This window comes from Ranitomeya imitator, chromosome 4, assembly GCF_032444005.1.
Source record: "Ranitomeya imitator isolate aRanImi1 chromosome 4, aRanImi1.pri, whole genome shotgun sequence".
Taxonomy (NCBI): domain Eukaryota; kingdom Metazoa; phylum Chordata; class Amphibia; order Anura; family Dendrobatidae; genus Ranitomeya; species Ranitomeya imitator.
The window spans coordinates 909,305-931,452 of record NC_091285.1 but is presented as its reverse complement, the minus strand read 5'-3'; the positions used below and the strand labels follow the sequence as shown (position 1 = coordinate 931,452).

Sequence of the window (22,148 nt, the reverse complement as noted above, 5' to 3'; positions counted from 1 at the left end):
TAGTGCCGGGGCCTATAGTGGCAGATCACACAGGGTTATCCCTTAGTCCTCCCCTCCAGAGGGTGGCAGTATAGTGCCGGGGCCTATAGTGGCAGATCACACAGGGTTATCCCTTATTCCTCCCCTCCACAGGGTGGCAGTATAGTGCCGGGGCCTATAGTGGCAGATCACACAGGGTTATCCCTTATTCCTCCCCTCCAGAGGGTGGCAGTATAGTGCCGGGGCCTATAGTGGCAGATCACACAGGGTTATCCCTTATTCCTCCCCTCCACAGGGTGGCAGTATAGTGCCGGGGCCTATAGTGGCAGATCACACAGGGTTGTCCCTTATTCCTCCCCTCCAGAGGGTGGCAGTATAGTGCCGGGGCCTATAGTGGCAGATCACACAGGGTTATCCCTTATTCCTCCCCTCCAGAGGGTGGCAGTATAGTGCCGGGGCCTATAGTGGCAGATCACACAGGGTTGTCCCTTATTCCTCCCCTCCAGAGGGTGGCAGTATAGTGCCGGGGCCTATAGTGGCAGATCACACAGGGTTATCCCTTATTCCTCCCCTCCAGAGGGTGGCAGTATAGTGCCGGGGCCTATAGTGGCAGATCACACAGGGTTGTCCCTTATTCCTCCCCTCCAGAGGGTGGCAGTATAGTGCCGGGGCCTATAGTGGCAGATCACACAGGGTTATCCCTTATTCCTCCCCTCCAGAGGGTGGCAGTATAGTGCCGGGGCCTATAGTGGCAGATCACACAGGGTTATCCCTTCTTCTGATGTTCTGCTCTTCCTGATCGCAGGAGATGGGATTTATTTCCTTCGATCTTCCTCAAAACACAAGAAAGGTATCTGTGTGCCGTGACCTGTTTGCTCATGTCTTTATGGTCTATACCTCGCTATGCAGGACAAAATGGCCGCCATATAGACCCTGTCACAGTCGGGACAGCAGGACTCTACGGGAAAGCTGGGGTCCTGTGTGCGATGTGTGACCCACATGGTTCATGCCCTATTTCAGTAGGTTATGGTGTGGAGCTGGGGCAATTGACCTTTTCCTTGTGGCGTGCTGTGCTTCTGGGGGCAATTATTCTTTATAAATGCACAAAAATCACATAATGACTGAGAAGTACGAGACAGCGAGGTCCATGATAATGGGAGAGTATACAAGCGTATGACGACAGCCCCAATATGCTAGTCTCCTGGGTGTGAGGACACTCCAATATACTAGCTAGCTAATTCTGGGGGTGACGATGCCCCGATCTATTAGCTGGCCCGTGCTGGGGGTGAGGATGCCCCGATCTGTTAGCTGGCCCGTGCTGGGGGTGAGGATGCTCTGATCTATTAGCTGGCCCGTGCTGGGGGTGAGGATGCCCCGATCTATTAGTGGGCCTTTGCTGGGGTTGAGGATGCTCTGATCTATTAGCTGGCCCGTGCTGAGGGTGAGGATGCCCCGATCTGTTAGCTGGCCCGTGCTGGGGGTGAGAATGCTCTGATCTATTAGCTGACCCGTGCTGGGGTGAGGATGCCCCGATCTATTAGCTGACCCGTGCTGGGGTGAGGATGCCCCGATCTATTAGCGGGCCTGTGCTGGGGGTGAGGATGCCCTGATCTACTAGTTGGCCCGTGCTGGGGGTGAGGATGCCCCGATCTACTAGTTGGCCCGTGCTGGGGGTGAGGATGCCCTTATCTATTAGCGGGCCAGTGCTGGGGGTGAGGATGCCCTTATCTATTAGTGGGCCTGTGCTGGGGGTGAGGATGCCCTTATCTATTAGCTGGCCTGTGCTGGGGGTGAGGATACCCCGATCTACTAGTTGGCCCGTGCTGGGGGTGAGGATGCCCCGATCTACTAGTTGGCCCGTGCTGGGGGTGAGGATGCCCTTATCTATTAGCGGGCCTGTGCTGGGGGTGAGGATGCCCCCATCTACTAGTTGGCCCATGCTGGGGGTGACGATGCCCTTATCTATTAGCATGCCTGTGCTGGGGGTGAGGATGCCCCGATCTATTAGCAGGCCTGTGCTGGTGGTGAGGATGCCCTTATCTATTAGCAGGCCTGTGCTGGGGGTGAGGATGCCCCGATCTACTAGTTGGCCCGTACTGGGGGTGAGGATGGCCCGATCTACTAGTTGGCCCGTACTGGGGGTGAGGATGCCCCGATCTACTAGTTGGCCTGTGCTGGGGGTGAGGATGCCCCGATCTACTAGTTGGCCTGTGCTGGGGGTGAGGATGCCCCGATCTACTAGTTGGCCTGTGCTGGGGGTGAGGATGCCCCGATCTATTAGCGAGCCTGTGCTGGGGGTGAGGATGCCCCGATCTACTAGTTGGCCCATACTGGGGGTGAGGATGCCCCGATCTACTAGTTGGCCTGTGCTGGGGGTGAGGATGCCCTTATCTATTAGCTGGCCTGTGCTGAGGGTGAGGATGCCCCGATCTACTAGTTGGCCTGTGCTGGGGGTGAGGATGCCCCAATCTATTAGCAGGCCTGTGCTGGGAGTGAGGATGCTCTGATCTACTAGTACACTCATGCTGGATGTGAGGACCCTGCGATCTGCTAGCTGGCCCATGCTGTGTGGGAGCACTCCCTGATGTACTAGTTGGTACACACTGAGTGTAAGGACTAGTGATGAGCGAGTGTACTAGTTGCTCGGGTGGTCTCAGAGTATTTGTTAGTGTTCGGAGATCTAGTTTTTGTTGATACAGCTGCATGATTTAATCTCTTAGCCAGCATAATTACATGTGGGGGTTGCCTGGTTGCTATGGAATCCTTACATGTAATCAAGCTGCCTAACAGTCGCAAATCATGCAGCTGTGATGACTAAAACTAAATCTCCGAACACTAACAAATACTCGGTGACCACCCAAGCAACTAGTACTCTCGCTCATCACTAGTAAGGACGCTTCACTCTACTAGCTGGCTCATGCAAGGTGTGCGGACGCCCCGATCTACTAGTTGGCCCATGCTGGGTGGGAGGAAGCCTCGAACTTCTAGCTGGCTGTGAGAACTCCCTAATCTACTAGCTGGCCCATGCTGGGTGGTAGGACACTCTGAACTAATTGGCCCATGCTGGGTGTGATGATGCCCCAATCTTCTACGGTAGCTGGCCCATGCTGGCTGTGAGGACACCTTAATATACTAGTTGGCACTTGCTGGGTGGTAGGACACTCTGAACTACTTAGCCCATGCTGGGTGTGAGGACTCCCTAATCTACTAGCTGGCCCATGCTGGGTGGTAGGACACTCTGAACTAATTGGCCCATGCTGGGTGTGATGATGCCCCAATCTTCTACGGTAGCTGGCCCATGCTGGCTGTGAGGACACCTTAATATACTAGTTGGCACTTGCTGGGTGGTAGGACACTCTGAACTACTTAGCCCATGCTGGGTGTGAGGACTCCCTAATCTACTAGCTGGCCCATGCTGGCTGTGAGGACACCTTAATATACTCGTTGGCACTTGCTGGGTGGTAGGACAATCTGAACTAATTGGCCCATGCTGGGTGTGAGGACTCCCTAATCTACTAGCTGGCCCTTGCTGGCTGTGAGGATGCACAGATCTATTAGGTGTATTATGTGTGGTTCCCTTGAAGAAAAGGTCTGTTCAACCTAGAAACGCGTTTGTAATAAACTAAAGTTTATTTCTATTCATCGGAATCCTGTGAATTGCTTGCCAGCAGTGCAGCACAGCCACATTTCTCTTTGATACCGATCTACTTGTTGGCACATGCTGGGCTTGAGAACCCTCTGATCTACTAGATGGCCGATGCTGAGTGCGATGATGCCTCAATATACTAGCTGGCACACATTGAGAGCAAGGAATCTCCAGGCTACAAGCTGGCACATAGAATCCTAGAGTGTTAGAGTTGGGCAGGACCTCCGGGGTCAACGTTTCAACACGATTGCACAATGCACGACTCGCTAAATCACATTAGACAGATGTCTGTCCAGCCTCTGATTGAAGTCTTCCATTGGAGGAGAACTCACCACTAGAGATGGGCGAACCCGAACCGTAAAGTTCGGCGTCTGTACCAAACACCTACTGTTCAGAAACGGACTTCATCAGGAAACTGTTTTGCCTTTTTGCTGCTGGATCACACTATTGACTCATATGCAGTCTGTGATCTATTAGTATACCCAAGTCTTTTTCAGACGCGCTGTTGTTTAGCTCTATTTCTCCCATTCCATAGATCTAATTTTCAATTTTCTTACCCATATGTAGAATCTTGCATTTGTCCCTGTTAAATACCATTCTTCACGGATCCCTTCTCCGTGGTGTCACTTATTCGTCACGTGCCTGCTCTCACACGTGACTTGGGGTTGTGCCTGCAAGGGTTAATCTATCTCCCCACTCTCAGTCCAGCATTCAACCTCTGTCCTATGCTGTAATGGGAGCATAAATCGCACACCGACCCAGGCCACACCCGCTCATACGCGCTGCCACCACTCACCGAAGACACGGGCGATGAGTCCCAGAAATAATAATAAAAATAAAAATGTCTATCACTCATTACGCTCACACACCTTAGGCTATGGATTCTTTTAGAACATTCAAGGTTCAACTTTTTAAAGTTTTATACTTTAATAACAAAAGGGTCCATGCTTACAATAAGAAAAGGTATAAAAATATGATAATAAAAAGACATACAACTTATGCAAAACAGTGTCAAAATAAACAGGAAAAACTTACAGAAATTATCTAACTGGTAGTTGCTTTCTGCTCCCTGGGGGTAGGAAGAATGTAGATTGGATCACACCAGCTTCTCAGGCTGCCCCTTCATGTGAACACAATTCTCTGTCGGCAGCCTGAATTTATAACTTTGGTCTGAGGTCAGGTTTCTAGACCGGCCCCTCAGGTTAATATCATAATTGCGAGCTGTTTGATTGGCCACGGCTGCTCTAGTAATGAATATATTATTTTCTCTTTTGAGACACTTGTGAAAAGGTTCTCAGGAATAGATCACCTCAGGCCGCAATTAGCATCTCCCCTCCAAGATCTAAGAGGTGCCAAATGTTACCTTCTTCTGGGCTCTAGCGAGATCTCCTGGTGAGATATGGAGACAGAATTTCTACTAGTCCCAAGGAAGTACCTATTAACACCTAGGTGTGACTTGCCTTCAGGACAGATGTTACATTATCACTAGTCCCACATATAATGCTAGACATATGTCACTGTATGTATGTATGTATGTATATATACATACATACATACATACATACATACATACATACATACATACATACATACATATTTCACCACACCATTCCATTAGTCGCTGCCTATTGTTCAAGCTTATCTAGATCATCCAGAATCCTTTCTATGTCTTTAGAGTTAGCTATCCCTCCTAGCTTTGTATTGTATGCAAACTTGATTAGTTTACCTTCAGTTCCCTTTTCTAGATCATTTATAAAATTGTTGCACAACACTGGGGCCAGGACAGAGCCTTGTGGTGCCCCACTTGAAACACACTTCCAATTGGATGTGGAACGATTTATTACCACTATTATTATTATTATTATTATTATCATTTATTGTTATAGCGCCATTTATTCCTTGGCGCTTTACATGTGAGGAGGGGGACTATGAATACAATCACTGAGCTTGTTATGAATCCACCTAACCGTAGACTTGTCAATCCCATGCTTGATCATTTTTTCAATAAGAATAGTATGAGATACTTTATTAAATGCTTTGCTGAAGTCGAGATATACTATATCTACCGCATTTCCCCGATCCACCCAGTCACTGATTCCATCATAGAAGGAAATTAGATGAGTCTGGCATAACTTGTTTGCAACAAACCCATGCTGGCTCTGGTTAATTACTGTATTCTTATGCAAGTACTTACATGCTGATTAATAATTTGTTCACAGATCTTTGCTAGTATAGAAGTAAGGCTCACTGGCCTGTAGTTTCCTGGCTCCAGCTTCTTTCCTGTTTTGAAGATAGTGACAGCATTTGCCATTCTCCAATCTTCTGGGACTTCTCCTGTGTTCTCCAGGATTTTTCAAACATTCTGGCTAGTGGTTGTGCAATTTCCTCTGCTAACTCTTTTAGTACCCTAGGATCTAATTCATCTGGACCAATAGATGTAAATTAGCTAAGTGTTCTCTCTCCATCTCTAACAAGTGATTAAGTTCTGTGTTCATCCATCCTGGTCTCTTTAAATGATTCCAATTCTTGTTTCTTTTTGGGATTGTTACTGATTTGTGCAGTGAGAATTTCATTTAGTAAAATCTCCCATCCTTCTTTGACATTTCTTTTCTTTTAGAACATCCAGCCATTGGACCTTTTCTACCCTCTTTGAGTCCAATAAATTCTGCCTTTCTGAAGTACAACCTTAAAGTCTCTTGTAATCGAAAATTCGAGGATAGCATGATCGCTGCCTCCTAGGGTCCCAGCCACCTTTACTTCCTCAACCATTTCCTACCTGTTGTTAAGAATTCGGTCCAAGATTGCAGATCATCTTGTTCTCTCTTCTACATTTTGAAAGATAAAGGTGTCAGAAAGAGAAGATAAGAATTTTCTGGACCCATTAATTTTGCCCGAGAGAGATTCCCAACAAATTTATGAATAGTTAAAATCTCCCATGATCAATGTTGTACTTTTTTGAGAATAGAGAAATCTGATGTATAGAGTTCATCCATATCTTCAGTCGGTCCAGGTCGTGTACAGTGCAGACCAAAAGTTTGGACACACCTTCTCATTTAAATATTTTTATGTATTTTGATGACTATGAAAATTGTACATTCACACTGAAGGCATCAAAACTATGAATTAGCACATGTGGAATTATATACTTCACAAAAAAGTGTGAAACAACTGAAATTGTCTTATGTTCTAGGTTCTTCAAAGTAGCCACCTTTCGCTTTGATGACTGCTTTGCACACTCTTGGCATTCTCTTGATGAGCTTCAAGAGGCTTTGGTTCCAACCACCGTGTCTTTGTGCGACGCAGAAAAGGTGAACGGATGGACTCTACATGCCTGGTTCCCACCGTGAAGCATGGAGGAAGAGGTGTGATGGTGTGGGAGTGCTTTGCTGGTGACACTGTTGGGGATTTAATCAAAACTGAAGGCATACTGAACCAGCATGGCTACCACAGCATCTTGCAGTGGCATGCTATTCCATCCGGTTTGCGTTTAGTTGGACAATCATTTATTTTTCAACAGGACAATGACCCCAAACACCTCCAGGCTGTGTAAGGGCTATTTGACCAAGAAGGAGAGTGATGGGGTGCTACGCCAGATGACCTGGCCTCCACAGTCACCAGACCTGAACCCAATCGAGATGGTATGGGGTGAGCTGGACCACAGAGTGAAGGCAAAAGGGCCAGCAAGTGCTAAGCATCTCTGGGAACTCCTTCAAGACTGTTGGAAGACCATTCCCGGTGACTACCTCTTGAAGCTCATCAAGAGAATGCCAAGAGAATGCTCATCAAGAGAATGTGCAAAGCAGGCATCAAAGCAAAAGGTGGCTACTTTGAAGAACCTAGAATATAAGACATAATTCTAGTTGTTTCACACTTTTTTGTTAAGTATATAATTCCACATGTGTTAATTCATAGTTTTGATGCCTTCAGTGTGAATGTAGAATTTTCATAGTCATGAAAATACCAAATATGTGTGTTCCTCTTAAGATGCAGCCTATCTGTAGCAAAAAGTCCACCATATACGTAATTTACTCTATGGTAACGAAACCCAAAACGTTGCTCATGACACCATTGACATATCCCGTTGTTCACATGTCGAATCATGTTCAATCTCCTTGGTCCATGTCCATCCATCGGGAGGATGCATGAGAAGACAACCTGCCCTCCCAGTTCCTTCAATTTCCGGCCTAGGTCTTCAAAGTCTCTGCATATATTTTCCAGGTCCTTTCTTGCACTGTCATTTGTTCCTACATGTATTTTATAGACATGTGTAGTCATCATTAGCATGGTCTTGATACCCTATCACACACATCTTTGATTTGGGCACCTGGAAGACTGCACACCTCTCGTGAGGTAATGTCCATTTGGCCGCTTCTGTTCCTCTTGGTAGGAAATCCCTCATGACCTCCACTCTCCTTTTCTTCTTCTTCACCACAGCACTTCTTTTTCTCCTTTGAAGAGGATTCTGATTTTTTTACTGGGGTGTTCTGTGTGGGCAAATCACTTTTTTGCTGTACATCGTCATACTTGTCCTGCGTGAGAGCCTGGTAGTGGTTCTTTAGCAGTATGGGTGCTGACTGCCTCCTTGTGGTCCTGCTTCTTTGGTTCACATGCTTCCATTTCTCTTCTTCTGCAGGTACATTGAAAGGTGCTCCTGTGCCATCATTATGAATAGTTATTTCTACTCCATCATTATCTTCTGCAGGAAAACGGAAAAGTTCTTCTCTGGCAACATTCTTTAGAGCTTTTTCTTCTCTATCGAGGAAATTCTCATCTTCTGTGATGAGCTTTCGGTGTTGCTATTCTCTCCTGAAGACTTTGCACCTTTTCCTCTAACAGTCACAAGCTTGCATTTCTGACACGTAAAGTTTACTTTCCTCTGGCAAGTCTGTAAACATAAAGCACACTCTGAAGACACGGGGGGTCCAGAGAGTGCTCTAGTCTGCTAGGTGAAACCGCATGGACCAGGGCACATCCCACCGAACGGCCACTCTCCTTTTATCGTGGGTATAATACTACTCAGACAACGCAGGGTGAGGGTAAAACTGTAGCAATACTTTATTGAACCAAAAAACAGGCAAAAAACGCATAGAACAGTCCCAGCAAAATGATTTTCTCTGATTCTTTGGACCTCTTGGCTATCTGAATGTATATTGTTAGAGGCATATCCCACTTAATATAGTTCCCAACTGTTGCCCTTCAAGCTAGCATCCAGAGGTCAAGAGAAAGATGTGATGAGATTAATGCTCATTGTTTGACTATTTAATCTATTTGCATACATTTTACTCGGTTTTGGGATCCAAGAAGTATCGTTTCTCCTTGTGGAGAGTGACATAAGCATGTCGAGGTGAGGAGACTTAAAGCCGCAATGCTCCTCTGGGAAATATGCAAATTGTCTCTTCAGAGAGGAAGAGAACTAGAACTCTAGTGCCACCTATTAGAAGTAGCAATCCTAACAGTCAATGTCGACCCTTTACCGAGCCTTGTCACATGACTTAGGATAATAGCCAAACCAGAATCTCAATTTGCAGACACTGTGTTTCGGGGAACTGCTCCTGGCACTAGAATTCTAGTTCTCTTCCTCTCTGAAGAGACAATTTGCACTCCTCTGTTTTGCAAGTCAACAAGCTTGCTGGCCTGGACAATGTGTAATGAACATATCAGCAAACATCATTGCTCAATTGCTTTGTTCAAAAAGAAAAAAAAAAAGAAAAAATCATCATTGCTCAATTGCCCTGCGTTTTTGTCATCCAGGACAACAGCACAATATGCTACTTCAAATGTCAAGTTACAAGTCAATATAACAGTCATATACAAACAAAAGTCTGTTTTCTTGACCATCCAAAGAGCAAAAACACAAATTCAAAAGTCAACATATAGATAAGTCTATTTCTCCTGGCTTACTCAGAATAGACCTCTGGTTCATTAAGATAAGATGCTGTCCTGTTACACTAATCGGGGTTCCTTCTAATGAGTGTGATCCATACCTCCTTCTCATCTATCTCCATGCATCGGGCAGGTCACTTCTGGCATGGCATTAACCAGTGAATCTTCTTTATTGTGCATGGACCGAAGATGTCTTTAAAACACAATTTCATTGATGGCTTTCCTGCGACTTGTGTTTTTGTAGAGCAAAGAAAGAACTATGCCCGGGACAGCGTCAGTGTGGTGTCTGAGACCTCCCAGTACCATGTTGAGGTAACTTTCTGTGGTTTTTTGAGGGCTTTGGGTGATATTGTTGCTGGGTTGTACTGTTGGGGAAATAATTTACTTAATCTAAAATACCGAAGACCCCAGCTTTGGTCCTTTAAATTCCCCCACAATCTTGTCTATTCCTTGACATAATAATGTAATATGAACACACTCCTACCATGTACTGCAGCACCTCACTACATTCGTCATGGATCGTAAGGATGCGGTGCTCACCATCGATGACGGGATCCGCAAACTAAAGTTACTAGATGCAAAGGGGAAAGTGTGGACACAGGATATGTATCTCCAGGTGGACGACAAAGCTGTTAGTCTGTATGATATAGAGACCAAGGTAACGCTCCTCTGCCATCATCCACAGAGGTGTAATAGTATCTGTGGTGCTGAAGAGGCGTCATGGCGTGTCGGTGTTCCCTTGGCGCAGTGGACACTGGTGTCTGGCTGCAGGGTGGGTGGTCCATCAGCTTGGTGGTTCCTGGGCATGGGGTGGGTGGCAGTGGTCCCTGAGTGTGGGCGTCACTGATCCTTGTATGCAGAGTCGGTGGGTGTTTCCAGGGTGCAGGGTGGGTGCGTGCTCCCTGACTGAAGTGGGCATTGGTCCGTGGGTGCGGAATTGTGATCACTGAGTGTGGTAGTCGTGATTTCTGGGTGCAGGGTGGGTGGTCCTGTAGTGAGGTGGGCACTGGTCCATGGGTGTGGAATCGTGATCATGGAGCGTGATAGTTGGTGGTCCCTGAGTGAGGTGGTCAGTAGTGGTGGTCCCTGGCCACGGGGTGGGTGGTTGCTGGTAGCAGGGTCAGTGATCCCAGAGTGCGGTGGTTGTTAGTTGTGGTACCTGGGAGCAGTGTTTATTATCACAGGGTGGGTGGTCCCTGGGAGCAGGGTTTGTGTTAGTGGTGCCTGGGAGCAGGGTTTGTGTTAGTGGTGCCTGGGAAAGGGATGGGTGGTCTCTGGGTACGGGGTTGGTGTGGGTGGTCCCTGGGAGGATGGGTGGTCTCTGGGTATGGGGTTGATGTGGGTGGTTCCTGGGAGAAGGATGGGTGGTCTCTGGGTACAGGGTTGGTGTGGTGGTCCCTGGCAGAAGGATGGGTGGTCTCTAGGTACGGGGTTGGTGTGGATGGTCCCTGGGAGGATGGGTGGTGTCTGGGTACAGGGTTGGTGTCAGTGGTCCCTGGGAGGATGGGTGGTCTCTGGGTACGGGGTTGATCTGGGTAGTCCCTGGCAGAAGGATGGGTGGTCTCTGGGTACGGGGTTGGTGTGGTGGTCCCTGGCAGAAGGATGGGTGGTCTCTGGGTACGGGGTTGGTGTGGTGGTCCCTGGGAGAATGGGTGGTCTCTGGGTACGGGGTTGGTGTCAGTGGTGCCTGAGAGAGGGATGGGTGGTCTCTGGGTACAGAGTTGGTGTGGGTGGTCCCTGGGAGGATGGGTGGTCTCTGGGTACGGGGTTGGTGTGGGTGGTCCCTGGGAGGATGGGTGGTCTCTGGGTACGGGGTTGGTGTGGGTGGTCCCTGGGAGGATGCGTGGTCTCTGGGTACGGGGTTGGTGTGGTGGTCCCTTGGAGGATGGGTGGTCTCTGGGTACAGGCTTGGTGTGGTGGTCTCTGGGTACGGGGTTGGTGTGGTGGTCTCTGGGTACGGGGTTGGTGTGGTGGCCCCTGGGAGGATGGGTGGTCTCTGGGTACGGGGTTGGTGTGGGTGGTCCCTGGGAGGATGGGTGGTCTCTGGGTACGGGGTTGGTGTGGGTGGTCCCTGGGAGGATGCGTGGTCTCTGGGTACGGGGTTGGTGTGGTGGTCCCTTGGAGGATGGGTGGTCTCTGGGTACGGGGTTGGTGTGGTGGTCCCTGGGAGGATGGGTGGTCTCTGGGTACGGGGTTGGTGTGGTGGTCCCTGGGAGGATGGGTGGTCTCTGGGTACGGGGTTGGTGTGGTGGTCCCTGGGAGGATGGGTGGTCTCTGGGTACGGGGTTGGTGTGGTGGTCCCTGGGAGGATGGGTGGTCTCTGGGTACGGGGTTAGTGTGGGTAGTCCCTGCCAGAAGGATGGGTGGTCTCTGGGTACGGGGTTGGTGTGGTGGTCGCTGGGAGGATGGGTGGTCTCTGGGTACGGGGTTGGTGTGGTGGTCGCCGGGAGGATGGGTGGTCTCTTGGTATGGGGTTGGTGTGGTGGTCCCTGGGAGGATGGGTGGTCTCTGGGTATGGGGTTGGTGTGGGTGGTCCCTGGGAGGATGGGTGGTCTCTGGGTACAGGCTTGGTGTGGTGGTCTCTGGGTACGGGGTTGGTGCGGTGGTCTCTGGGTACGGGGTTGGTGTGGTGGTCCCTGGGAGGATGGGTGGTCTCTGGGTACGGGGTTGGTGTGGTGGTCCCTGGGAGGATGGGTGGTCTCTGGGTATGGGGTTGATGTGGTGGTCCTTGGGAGGATGGGTGGTCTCTGGGTACGGAGTTGGTGTGGTGGTCCCTGGGAGGATGCGTGGTCTCTGGGTACGGGGTTGGTGTGGTGGTCCCTGGGAGGATGGGTGGTCTCGGTACGGGGTTGGTGTGGTGGTCCCTGGGAGGATGGGTGGTCTCTGGATATGGGGCTGGTGTGGTGGTCCTTGGGAGGATGGGTGGTCTCTGGGTACGGGGTTGGTGTGGTGGTCGCCGGGAGGATGGGTGGTCTCTTGGTATGGGGTTGGTGTGGTGGTCCCTGGGAGGATGGGTGGTCTCTGGGTATGGGGTTGGTGTGGGTGGTCCCTGGGAGGATGGGTGGTCTCTGGGTACAGGCTTGGTGTGGTGGTCTCTGGGTACGGGGTTGGTGTGGTGGTCTCTGGGTACGGGGTTGGTGTGGTGGTCTCTGGGTACGGGGTTGGTGTGGTGGTCCCTGGGAGGATGGGTGGTCTCTGGGTACGGGGTTGGTGTGGTGGTCCCTGGGAGGATGGGTGGTCTCTGGGTATGGGGTTGATGTGGTGGTCCTTGGGAGGATGGGTGGTCTCTGGGTACGGAGTTGGTGTGGTGGTCCCTGGGAGGATGCGTGGTCTCTGGGTACGGGGTTGGTGTGGTGGTCCCTGGGAGGATGGGTGGTCTCGGTACGGGGTTGGTGTGGTGGTCCCTGGGAGGATGGGTGGTCTCTGGATATGGGGCTGGTGTGGTGGTCCTTGGGAGGATGGGTGGTCTCTGGGTACGGGGTTGATGTGGGTGGTCCCTGGGAGAAGGATGGGTGGTCTCTTGGTACGGGGTTGGTGTGGTGGTCCCTTGGAGGATGGGTGGTCTCTGGGCACGGGGTTGGTGTGGTGGTCCCTTGGAGGATGGGTGGTCTCTGGGTACGGGGTTGGTGTGGTGGTCCCTGGGAGGATGGGTGGTCTCTGGGTACGGGGTTGGTGTCAGTGGTGCCTGAGAGAGGGATGGGTGGTCTCTGGGTACAGAGTTGGTGTGGGTGGTCCCTGGGAGGATGGGTGGTCTCTGGGTACGGGCTTGGTGTGGTGGTCTCTGGGTACGGGGTTGGTGTGGTGGTCGCTGGGAGAATGGGTGGTCTCTGGGTACGGGGTTGGTGTGGTGGTCCGTGGGAGGATGGGTGGTCTCTGGGTACGGGGTTGGTGTCAGTGGTGCCCGAGAGAGGGATGGGTGGTCTCTGGGTACAGAGTTGGTGTGGTGGTCCCTGGGAGGATGGGTGGTCTCTTGGTATGGGGTTGGAGTGGTGGTCCCTGGGAGGATGGGTGGTCTCTGGGTATGGGATTGATGTGGGTGGTCTCTGGGTACGGGCTTGGTGTGGTGGTCTCTGGGTACGGGGTTGGTGTGGTGGTTCCTGGGAGGATGGGTGGTCTCTGGGTACGGGGTTGGTATGGTGGTCCCTGGGAGAATGGGTGGTCTCTGGGTACGGGGTTGAAGTGGGTAGTCCCTGGCAGAAGGATGGGTGGTCTCTGGGTACGGGGTTGGTGTGGGTGGTCCCTGGGAGGATGGGTGGTCTCTGGGTACGGGGTTGGTGTGGTGGTCCCTGGGAGGATGGGTGGTCTCTGGGTACGGGGTTGGTGTGGTGGTCCTTGGGAGGATGGGTGGTCTCTGGGTACGGGGTTGGTGTGGTGGTCCCTGGCAGGAGGATGGGTGGTCTCTGGGTACAGGGTTGGTGTGGTGGTCCCTGGGAGGATGGGTGGTCTCATGGAATGGGGTTGGTGTGGTGGTCCCTGGGAGGATGGGTAGTCTCTGGGTACGGGGTTGGTGTGGTGATCCCTTGGAGGATGGGTGGTCTCTGGGTACAGGGTTGGTGTGGTGGTCTCTGGGTACGGGGTTGGTGTGGTGGTCTCTGGGTATGGGGTTGGTGTGGGTGGTCCCTGGGAGGATGGGTGGTCTCTGGGTACGGGCTTGGTGTGGTGGTCTCTGGGTACGGGGTTGGTGTGGTGGTCTCTGGGTATGGGGTTGGTGTGGTGGTCCCTGGGAGGATGGGTGGTCTCTGGGTACGGGGTTGGTGTGGTGGTCCCTGGGAGGATGGGTGGTCTCTGGGTACGGGGTTGGTGTGGTGGTCCCTGGGAGGATGGGTGGTCTCTGGGTACGGGGTTGGTGTGGTGGTCCCTGGGAGGAGGATGGGTGGTCTCTGGGTACGGGGTTGGTGTGGTGGTCCCTGGGAGGATGGGTGGTCTCTGGGTACGGGGTTGGTGTGGTGGTCCCTGGGAGGAGGATGGGTGGTCTCTGGGTACGGGGTTGGTGTGGTGGTCCCTGGCAGGAGGATGGGTGGTCTCTGGGTACGGGGTTGGTGTGGTGGTCCCTGGCAGGAGGATGGGTGGTCTCTGGGTACGGGGTTGGTGTGGTGGTCCCTGGCAGGAGGATGGGTGGTCTCTGGGTACGGGGTTGGTGTGGTGGTCCCTGGGAGGATGGGTGGTCTCTGGGTACGGGGTTGGTGTGGTGATCCCTTGGAGGATGGGTGGTCTCTGGGTACGGGGTTGGTGTGGTGGTCCCTGGGAGGCTGGGTGGTCTCTGGGTATGGGATTGATGTGGGTGGTCCCTGGGAGGATGGGTGGTCTCTGGGTACGGGCTTGGTGTGGTGGTCTCTGGGTACGGGGTTGGTGTGGTGGTCTCTGGGTACGGGGTTGGTGTGGTGGTCGCTGGGAGAAGGATGGGTGGTCTCTGGGTATGGGGTTGAAGTGGGTAGTCCCTGGGAGGATGGGTGGTCTCTGGGTACGGGGTTGGTGTGGGTGGTCCCTGGGAGGATGGGTGGTCTCTGGGTACGGGGTTGGTGTGGTGGTCCCTGGGAGGATGGGTGGTCTCTGGGTACGGGGTTGGTGTGGTCCCTGGGAGGATGGGTGGTCTCTGGGTACGGGGTTGGTGTGGTGGTCCCTGGCAGGAGGATGGGTGGTCTCTGGGTACGGGGTTGGTGTGGTGGTCCCTGGCAGGAGGATGGGTGGTCTCTGGGTACGGGGTTGGTGTGGTGGTCCCTGGGAGGATGAGTGGTCTCTGGGTACGGGGTTGGTGTGGTGGTCCCTGGGAGGATGGGTGGTCTCTGGGTACGGGGTTGGTATGGTGATCCCTTGGAGGATGGGTGGTCTCTGGCTACGGGGTTGGTGTGGTGGTCCCTGGGAGGATGGGTGGTCTCTTGGTATGGGGTTGGTGTGGTGGTCTCTGGGTACGGGGTTGGTGTGGTGGTCGCTGGGAGAAGGATGGGTGGTCTCTGGGTACGGGGTTGAAGTGGGTAGTCCCTGGCAGAAGGATGGGTGGTCTCTGGGTACGGGGTTGGTGTGGGTGGTCCCTGGGAAGATGGGTGGTCTCTGGGTACGGGGTTGGTGTGGTGGTCCCTGGGAGGATGGGTGGTCTCTGGGTACGGGGTTGGTGTGGGTGGTCCCTGGGAAGATGGGTGGTCTCTGGGTACGGGGTTGGTGTGGTGGTCCCTGGGAGGATGGGTGGTCTCTGGGTACGGGGTTGAAGTGGGTAGTTCCTGGCAGGATGGGTGGTCTCTGGGTACGGGGTTGGTGTGGTGGTCCCTGGGAGGATGGGTGGTCTCTGGGTACGGGGTTGGTGTGGTGGTCCCTGGGAGGATGGGTGGTCTCTGGGTACGGGGTTGGTGTGGTGGTCCCTGGGAGGATGGGTGGTCTCTGGGTACGGGGTTGGTGTGGTGGTCCCTGGGAGGATGGGTGGTCTCTGGGTACGGGGTTGGTGTGGTGGTCCCTGGGAGGAGGATGGGTGGTCTCTGGGTACGGGGTTGGTGTGGTGGTCCCTGGGAGGAGGATGGGTGGTCTCTGGGTACGGGGTTGGTGTGGTGGTCCCTGGCAGGAGGATGGGTGGTCTCTGGGTACGGGGTTGGTGTGGTGGTCCCTGGCAGGAGGATGGGTGGTCTCTGGGTACGGGGTTGGTGTGGTGGTCCCTGGCAGGAGGATGGGTGGTCTCTGGGTACGGGGTTGGTGTGGTGATCCCTTGGAGGATGGGTGGTCTCTGGGTACGGGGTTGGTGTGGTGGTCCCTGGGAGGCTGGGTGGTCTCTGGGTATGGGATTGATGTGGGTGGTCCCTGGGAGGATGGGTGGTCTCTGGGTACGGGCTTGGTGTGGTGGTCTCTGGGTACGGGGTTGGTGTGGTGGTCTCTGGGTACGGGGTTGGTGTGGTGGTCGCTGGGAGAAGGATGGGTGGTCTCTGGGTATGGGGTTGAAGTGGGTAGTCCCTGGGAGGATGGGTGGTCTCTGGGTACGGGGTTGGTGTGGGTGGTCCCTGGGAGGATGGGTGGTCTCTGGGTACGGGGTTGGTGTGGTGGTCCCTGGGAGGATGGGTGGTCTCTGGGTACGGGGTTGGTGTGGTCCCTGGGAGGATGGGTGGTCTCTGGGTACGGGGTTGGTGTGGTGGTCCCTGGCAGGAGGATGGGTGGTCTCTGGGTACGGGGTTGGTGTGGTGGTCCCTGGCAGGAGGATGGGTGGTCTCTGGGTACGGGGTTGGTGTGGTGGTCCCTGGGAGGATGAGTGGTCTCTGGGTACGGGGTTGGTGTGGTGGTCCCTGGGAGGATGGGTGGTCTCTGGGTACGGGGTTGGTGTGGTGGTCCCTGGGAGGATGGGTGGTCTCTTGGTATGGGGTTGGTGTGGTGGTCCCTGGGAGGCTGGGTGGTCTCTGGGTACGGGCTTGGTGTGGTGGTCTCTGGGTACGGGGTTGGTGTGGTGGTCGCTGGGAGAAGGATGGGTGGTCTCTGGGTACGGGGTTGAAGTGGGTAGTCCCTGGCAGAAGGATGGGTGGTCTCTGGGTACGGGGTTGGTGTGGGTGGTCCCTGGGAAGATGGGTGGTCTCTGGGTACGGGGTTGGTGTGGTGGTCCCTGGGAGGATGGGTGGTCTCTGGGTACGGGGTTGGTGTGGGTGGTCCCTGGGAAGATGGGTGGTCTCTGGGTACGGGGTTGGTGTGGTGGTCCCTGGGAGGATGGGTGGTCTCTGGGTACGGGGTTGAAGTGGGTAGTTCCTGGCAGGATGGGTGGTCTCTGGGTACGGGGTTGGTGTGGTGGTCCCTGGGAGGATGGGTGGTCTCTGGGTACGGGGTTGGTGTGGTGGTCCCTGGGAGGATGGGTGGTCTCTGGGTACGGGGTTGGTGTGGTGGTCCCTGGGAGGATGGGTGGTCTCTGGGTACGGGGTTGGTGTGGTGGTCCCTGGGAGGATGGGTGGTCTCTGGGTACGGGGTTGGTGTGGTGGTCCCTGGGAGGATGGGTGGTCTCTGGGTACGGGGTTGGTGTTGTGGTCCCTGGGAGGAGGATGGGTGGTCTCTGGGTACGGGGTTGGTGTGGTGGTCCCTGGGAGGATGGGTGGTCTCTGGGTACGGGGTTGGTGTGGTGGTCTCTGGGTACGGGGTTGGTGTTGTGGTCCCTGGGAGGAGGATGGGTGGTCTCTGGGTACGGGGTTGGTGTGGTGGTCCCTGGGAGGAGGATGGGTGGTCTCTGGGTACGGGGTTGGTGTGGTGGTCCCTGGGAGGAGGATGGGTGGTCTCTGGGTACGGGGTTGGTGTGGTGGTCCCTGGGAGGAGGATGGGTGGTCTCTGGGTACGGGGTTGGTGTGGTGGTCCCTGGGAGCAGTGTCGGGGATCCCCGAGTGCGGTAGTTACATAGGATTATGGAGCCCATCGATTTGATGGGGTGTGCATGTTGCTGTCGTAGTGGTGACGTCTGTGCATGCCGCTGTGATAAAAGCCGTCCCCCCAGGAGTGGAACAATCTGTGGTTTCATTTCTGCACAGACTGAATTAGAGAACTTCCCAGTGGGCGGCATCCAGCACTGTAAGGCTGTGATGAACTCCTGCAGATACGACTCCATTCTCGCCCTTGTATGTAAGGAGCCGACACAAAGCAAAGCTGATCTGCACCTCTTCCAGTGTGATGAGGTCAAGGTAAGGCGGGGACCCCGGAGCTGCACGTGGTCTGTGGTGGGCTGCTGCATGCTGTGTGCTGTGCATGTCACCTGCACGTGTCCATGTGAGGGGCCACCATGTCACGGAAGGACGGGCCCTGGCGGATCTGGCACCACGGCGGCACACACAATGTTCAGGAGAAGTTGTCACCCTCCGAATGTTGAAACCAAGAACGGTGTAAAGGGCCAGAAATGGGAGAACTGAGGCCATCAGCTGCAAAATGCTGAAGAATCGGTGGAGGTCGCCCTCCAAAAAGAGGGGAGAGGAGCAGAGAAACGACAATGGAAGGCCGGAGACTACTGCTAACGAACAGAGGGCCAAACTGTGTCCAGAGAGATCACATTGGGATCTGTGCTCCTCTCCTGTGTAGTGATCACATTGGGATCTATGCTCCTTTCTATAGTGATCACATTGGGGTCTGTGCTCCTCTCCTCTGTAATGATCACATAGGGATCTGTGCTCCTCTCCTCTGTAGTGATCACATAGGGATCTGTGCTCCTCTCCTCTGTAGTGATCACATTGGGATCTGTGCTCCTCTCCTCTGTAGTGATCACATTGGGATCTGTGCTCCTCTCCTCTGTAGTGATCACATTGGGATCTGTGCTCCTCTCCTCTGTAGTGATCACATTGGGATCTGTGCTCCTCTCCTCTGTAGTGATCACATTGGGATCTGTGCTCCTCTCTGTAGTGATCACATTGGGATCTGTGCTCCTCTCCTCTTTAGTGATCACATTGGGATCTGTGCTCCTCTCCTCTGTAGTGATCACATTGGGATCTGTGCTCCTCTCCTCTGTAGTGATCACATTGGGATCTGTGCTCCTCTCTGTAGTGATCACATTGGGATCTGTGCTCCTCTCCTCTTTAGTGATCACATTGGGGTCTGTGCTCCTCTCCTCTGTAGTGATCACATTGGGATCTTTGCTCCTCTCCTCTGTAGTGATCACATTGGGGTCTGTGCTCCTCTCCTCTGTAGTGATCACATTGGGATCTGTGCTCCTCTCCTCTGTAGTGATCAAATTGTGGTCTGTGCTCCTCTCCTCTGTAGTGATCACATTGGGATCTGTGCTCCTCTCCTCTGTAGTGATCACATTGGGATCTGTGCTCCTCTCCTCTGTAGTGATCACATTGGGATCTGTGCTCCTCTCCTCTGTAGTGATCACATTGGGATCTGTGCTCCTCTGTAGTGATCACATTGTGGTCTGTGCTCCTCTTCTCTGTAGTGATCACATTGGGATCTGTGCTCCTCTCCTCTGTAGTGATCACATTGGGATCTGTGCTCCTCTCCTCTGTAGTGATCACATTGGGATCTGTGCTCCTCTCCTCTGTAGTGATCACATTGGGATCTGCTCCTCTCTGTAGTGATCACATTGGGATCTGTGCTCCTCTCTGTAGTGATCACATTGTGGTCTGTGCTCCTCTTCTCTGTAGTGATCACATTGGGATCTGTGCTCCTCTCCTCTGTAGTGATCACATTGGGATCTGTGCTCCTCTCTGTAGTGATCACATTGGGATCTGTGCTCCTCTTCTCTGTAGTGATCACATTGTGATCTGTGCTCCTCTTCTCTGTAGTGATCACATTGGGATCTGTGCTCCTCTCTGTAGTGATCACATTGTGGTCTGTGCTCCTCTCCTCTGTGGTGATCACATTGGGGTCTGTGCTCCTCTCTGTAGTGATCACATTGGGGTCTGTGCTCCTCTCCTCTGTGGTGATCACATTGGGATCTGTGCTCCTCTCCTCTGTAGTGATCACATTGGGGTCTGTGCTCCTCTCCTTTGTAGTGATCACATTGGGATCTGTGCTCCTCTCCTCTGTAGTGATCACATTGGGGTCTGTGCTCCTCTCCTTTGTAGTGATCACATTGGGATCTGTGCTCCTCTCTGTAGTGATCACATTGGGATCTGTGCTCCCCTCTGTAGTGATCACATTGTGATCTTTGCTCCTCTCCTCTGTAGTGATCGCATTGTGATCTGTGCTCCTCTTCTCTGTAGTGATCACATTGGGATCTGTGCTCCTCTGTAGTGATCACATTGTGGTCTGTGCTCCTCTTCTCTGTAGTGATCACATTGGGGTCTGTGCTCCTCTCCTTTGTAGTGATCACATTGGGATCTGTGCTCCTCTCTGTAGTGATCACATTGGGATCTGTGCTCCCCTCTGTAGTGATCACATTGTGATCTTTGCTCCTCTCCTCTGTAGTGATCACATTGTGGTCTGTGCTCCTCTTCTCTGTAGTGATCACATTGGGATCTGTGCTCCTCTGTAGTGATCACATTGTGGTCTGTGCTCCTCTTCTCTGTAGTGATCACATTGTGATCTTTGCTCCTCTCCTCTGTAGTGATCACATTGGGATCTGTGCTCCTCTCCTCTGTAGTGATCACATTGGGATCTGTGCTCCTCTCCTCTGTAGTGATCACATTTGGATCTGTGCTCCTCTCCTCTGTAGTGATCACATTGGGATCTGTGCTCCTCTCCTCTGTAGTGATCGCATTGTGATCTTTGCTCCTCTCCTCTGTAGTGATCGCATTGGGATCTGTGCTCCTCTCCTCTGTAGTGATCGCATTGTGATCTGTGCTCCTCTCCTCTGTAGTGATCGCATTGTGATCTTTGCTCCTCTCCTCTGTAGTGATCGCATTGTGATCTTTGCTCCTCTCCTCTGTAGTGATCGCATTGTGATCTTTGCTCCTCTCCTCTGTAGTGATCGCATTGTGATCTTTGCTCCTCTCCTCTGTAGTGATCGCATTGTGATCTTTGCTCCTCTCCTCTGTAGTGATCACATTGTGATCTGTGCTCCTCTCCTCTGTAGTGATCGCATTGTGATCTTTGCTCCTCTCCTCTGTAGTGATCGCATTGTGATCTTTGCTCCTCTCCTCTGTAGTGATCGCATTGTGATCTTTGCTCCTCTCCTCTGTAGTGATCGCATTGGGATCTGTGCTCCTCTCCTCTGTAGTGATCGCATTGTGATCTTTGCTCCTCTCCTCTGTAGTGATCACATTGGGATCTGTGCTCCTCTCCTCTGTAGTGATCGCATTGTGATCTTTGCTCCTCTCCTCTGTAGTGATCGCATTGTGATCTTTGCTCCTCTCCTCCGTTGTGTTGGCACATTGGGGCGATGGCTGTGATGTTTGTTGCTTTTCTCCTTATCTGACTCGTTTTGCTTTTTTCAGGCTTCTTCGATTCACCAAGATATCTACAGTTCAATGATCGATGGCAAAGGAGGAAAACTGAGGATGCGGCCAGATGTTCTCCGGTAATTTGTGCTCATGTAGTTCATGTTTCCCCTCTTCCTGATCGGGCTCCAGGCACCATATCCTTCCTGTTGAGGATATGGGCGCGTCTTCATGACCAGACTGCGTGCGCCTCCTCCTCCTTGCGATCGTGCTGCGTGCGCCTCTTCCTCCTTCCGATCGGGCTGAGTGCACTTCCTCCTCCTCCTCCTCCTTCTGATCGGGGTGAGTGCACTTCCTCCTCCTTCCGATCAGGCTGTGTGCACTTCCTCCTACTCCTCCTTCTGATCGGGGTGAGTGTACTTGCTCCTCCTTCCGATCAGGCTGTGTGCACTTCCTCCTCCTCCACCTCCTTCTGATCGGGCTGAGTGCACTTACTCCTCCTCCTCCTTCCTATCTGGCTGCGAGCACTTCCTCCTTCCGATCGGGCTGCGGAAGCCTCCTCTTCCTCCCGATCGGGCTGAGTGCACTCCTCCTCCTCCTTCTGATCGGGCTGAGTGCACTTCCTCCTCCTCCTCCCGATTGGGCTGAGTGCACTTCCTCCTCCTCCTCCTCCTTCTTCTGATCGGGCTGAGTGCACCTCCTTCTCCTCCTCCTCCTCCTCCTCCTCCTCCTCCTTCTCCTCCGCCTCCGCCGCCTCCTCCTCCGCCGCCGCCTCCTCCTCCGCCGCCTCATCCTCCTCCTCCTTTTCCTCCTCCTCTTTCTTCCTCTTCCTCTTTCTTCCTCTTCCTCTTTCTTCCTCTTCCTCTTTCTTCCTCTTCCTCTTTCTTCCT

At 53.1% G+C, this 22,148-nt stretch overlaps 1 protein-coding gene across 5 annotated transcripts in view; it reads left to right on the top strand.

Moving 5' to 3' along the window:
• The window catches only part of EPS8 (EGFR pathway substrate 8, signaling adaptor), a 205,426-nt gene that overhangs the window by 64,797 nt on the left and 118,481 nt on the right, over positions 1 to 22,148 (top strand). For 3 of the 5 annotated variants that reach the window (XR_011320615.1, XM_069762743.1, XM_069762742.1), the window contains exons 5-8: positions 9,753 to 9,820; positions 10,005 to 10,166; positions 17,983 to 18,132; positions 21,316 to 21,398. Coding sequence is in view for 4 of the 5 variants with exons in the window: in XM_069762743.1 (XP_069618844.1) it covers positions 9,753 to 9,820; positions 10,005 to 10,166; positions 17,983 to 18,132; positions 21,316 to 21,398 (463 nt within the window). In the remaining variant the exon portion in view is untranslated. The remainder of the gene's footprint in view (positions 1 to 9,752; positions 9,821 to 10,004; positions 10,167 to 17,982; positions 18,133 to 21,315; positions 21,399 to 22,148) is intronic. The other 2 variants (XM_069762745.1, XM_069762744.1) reach the window with 1 other exon arrangement.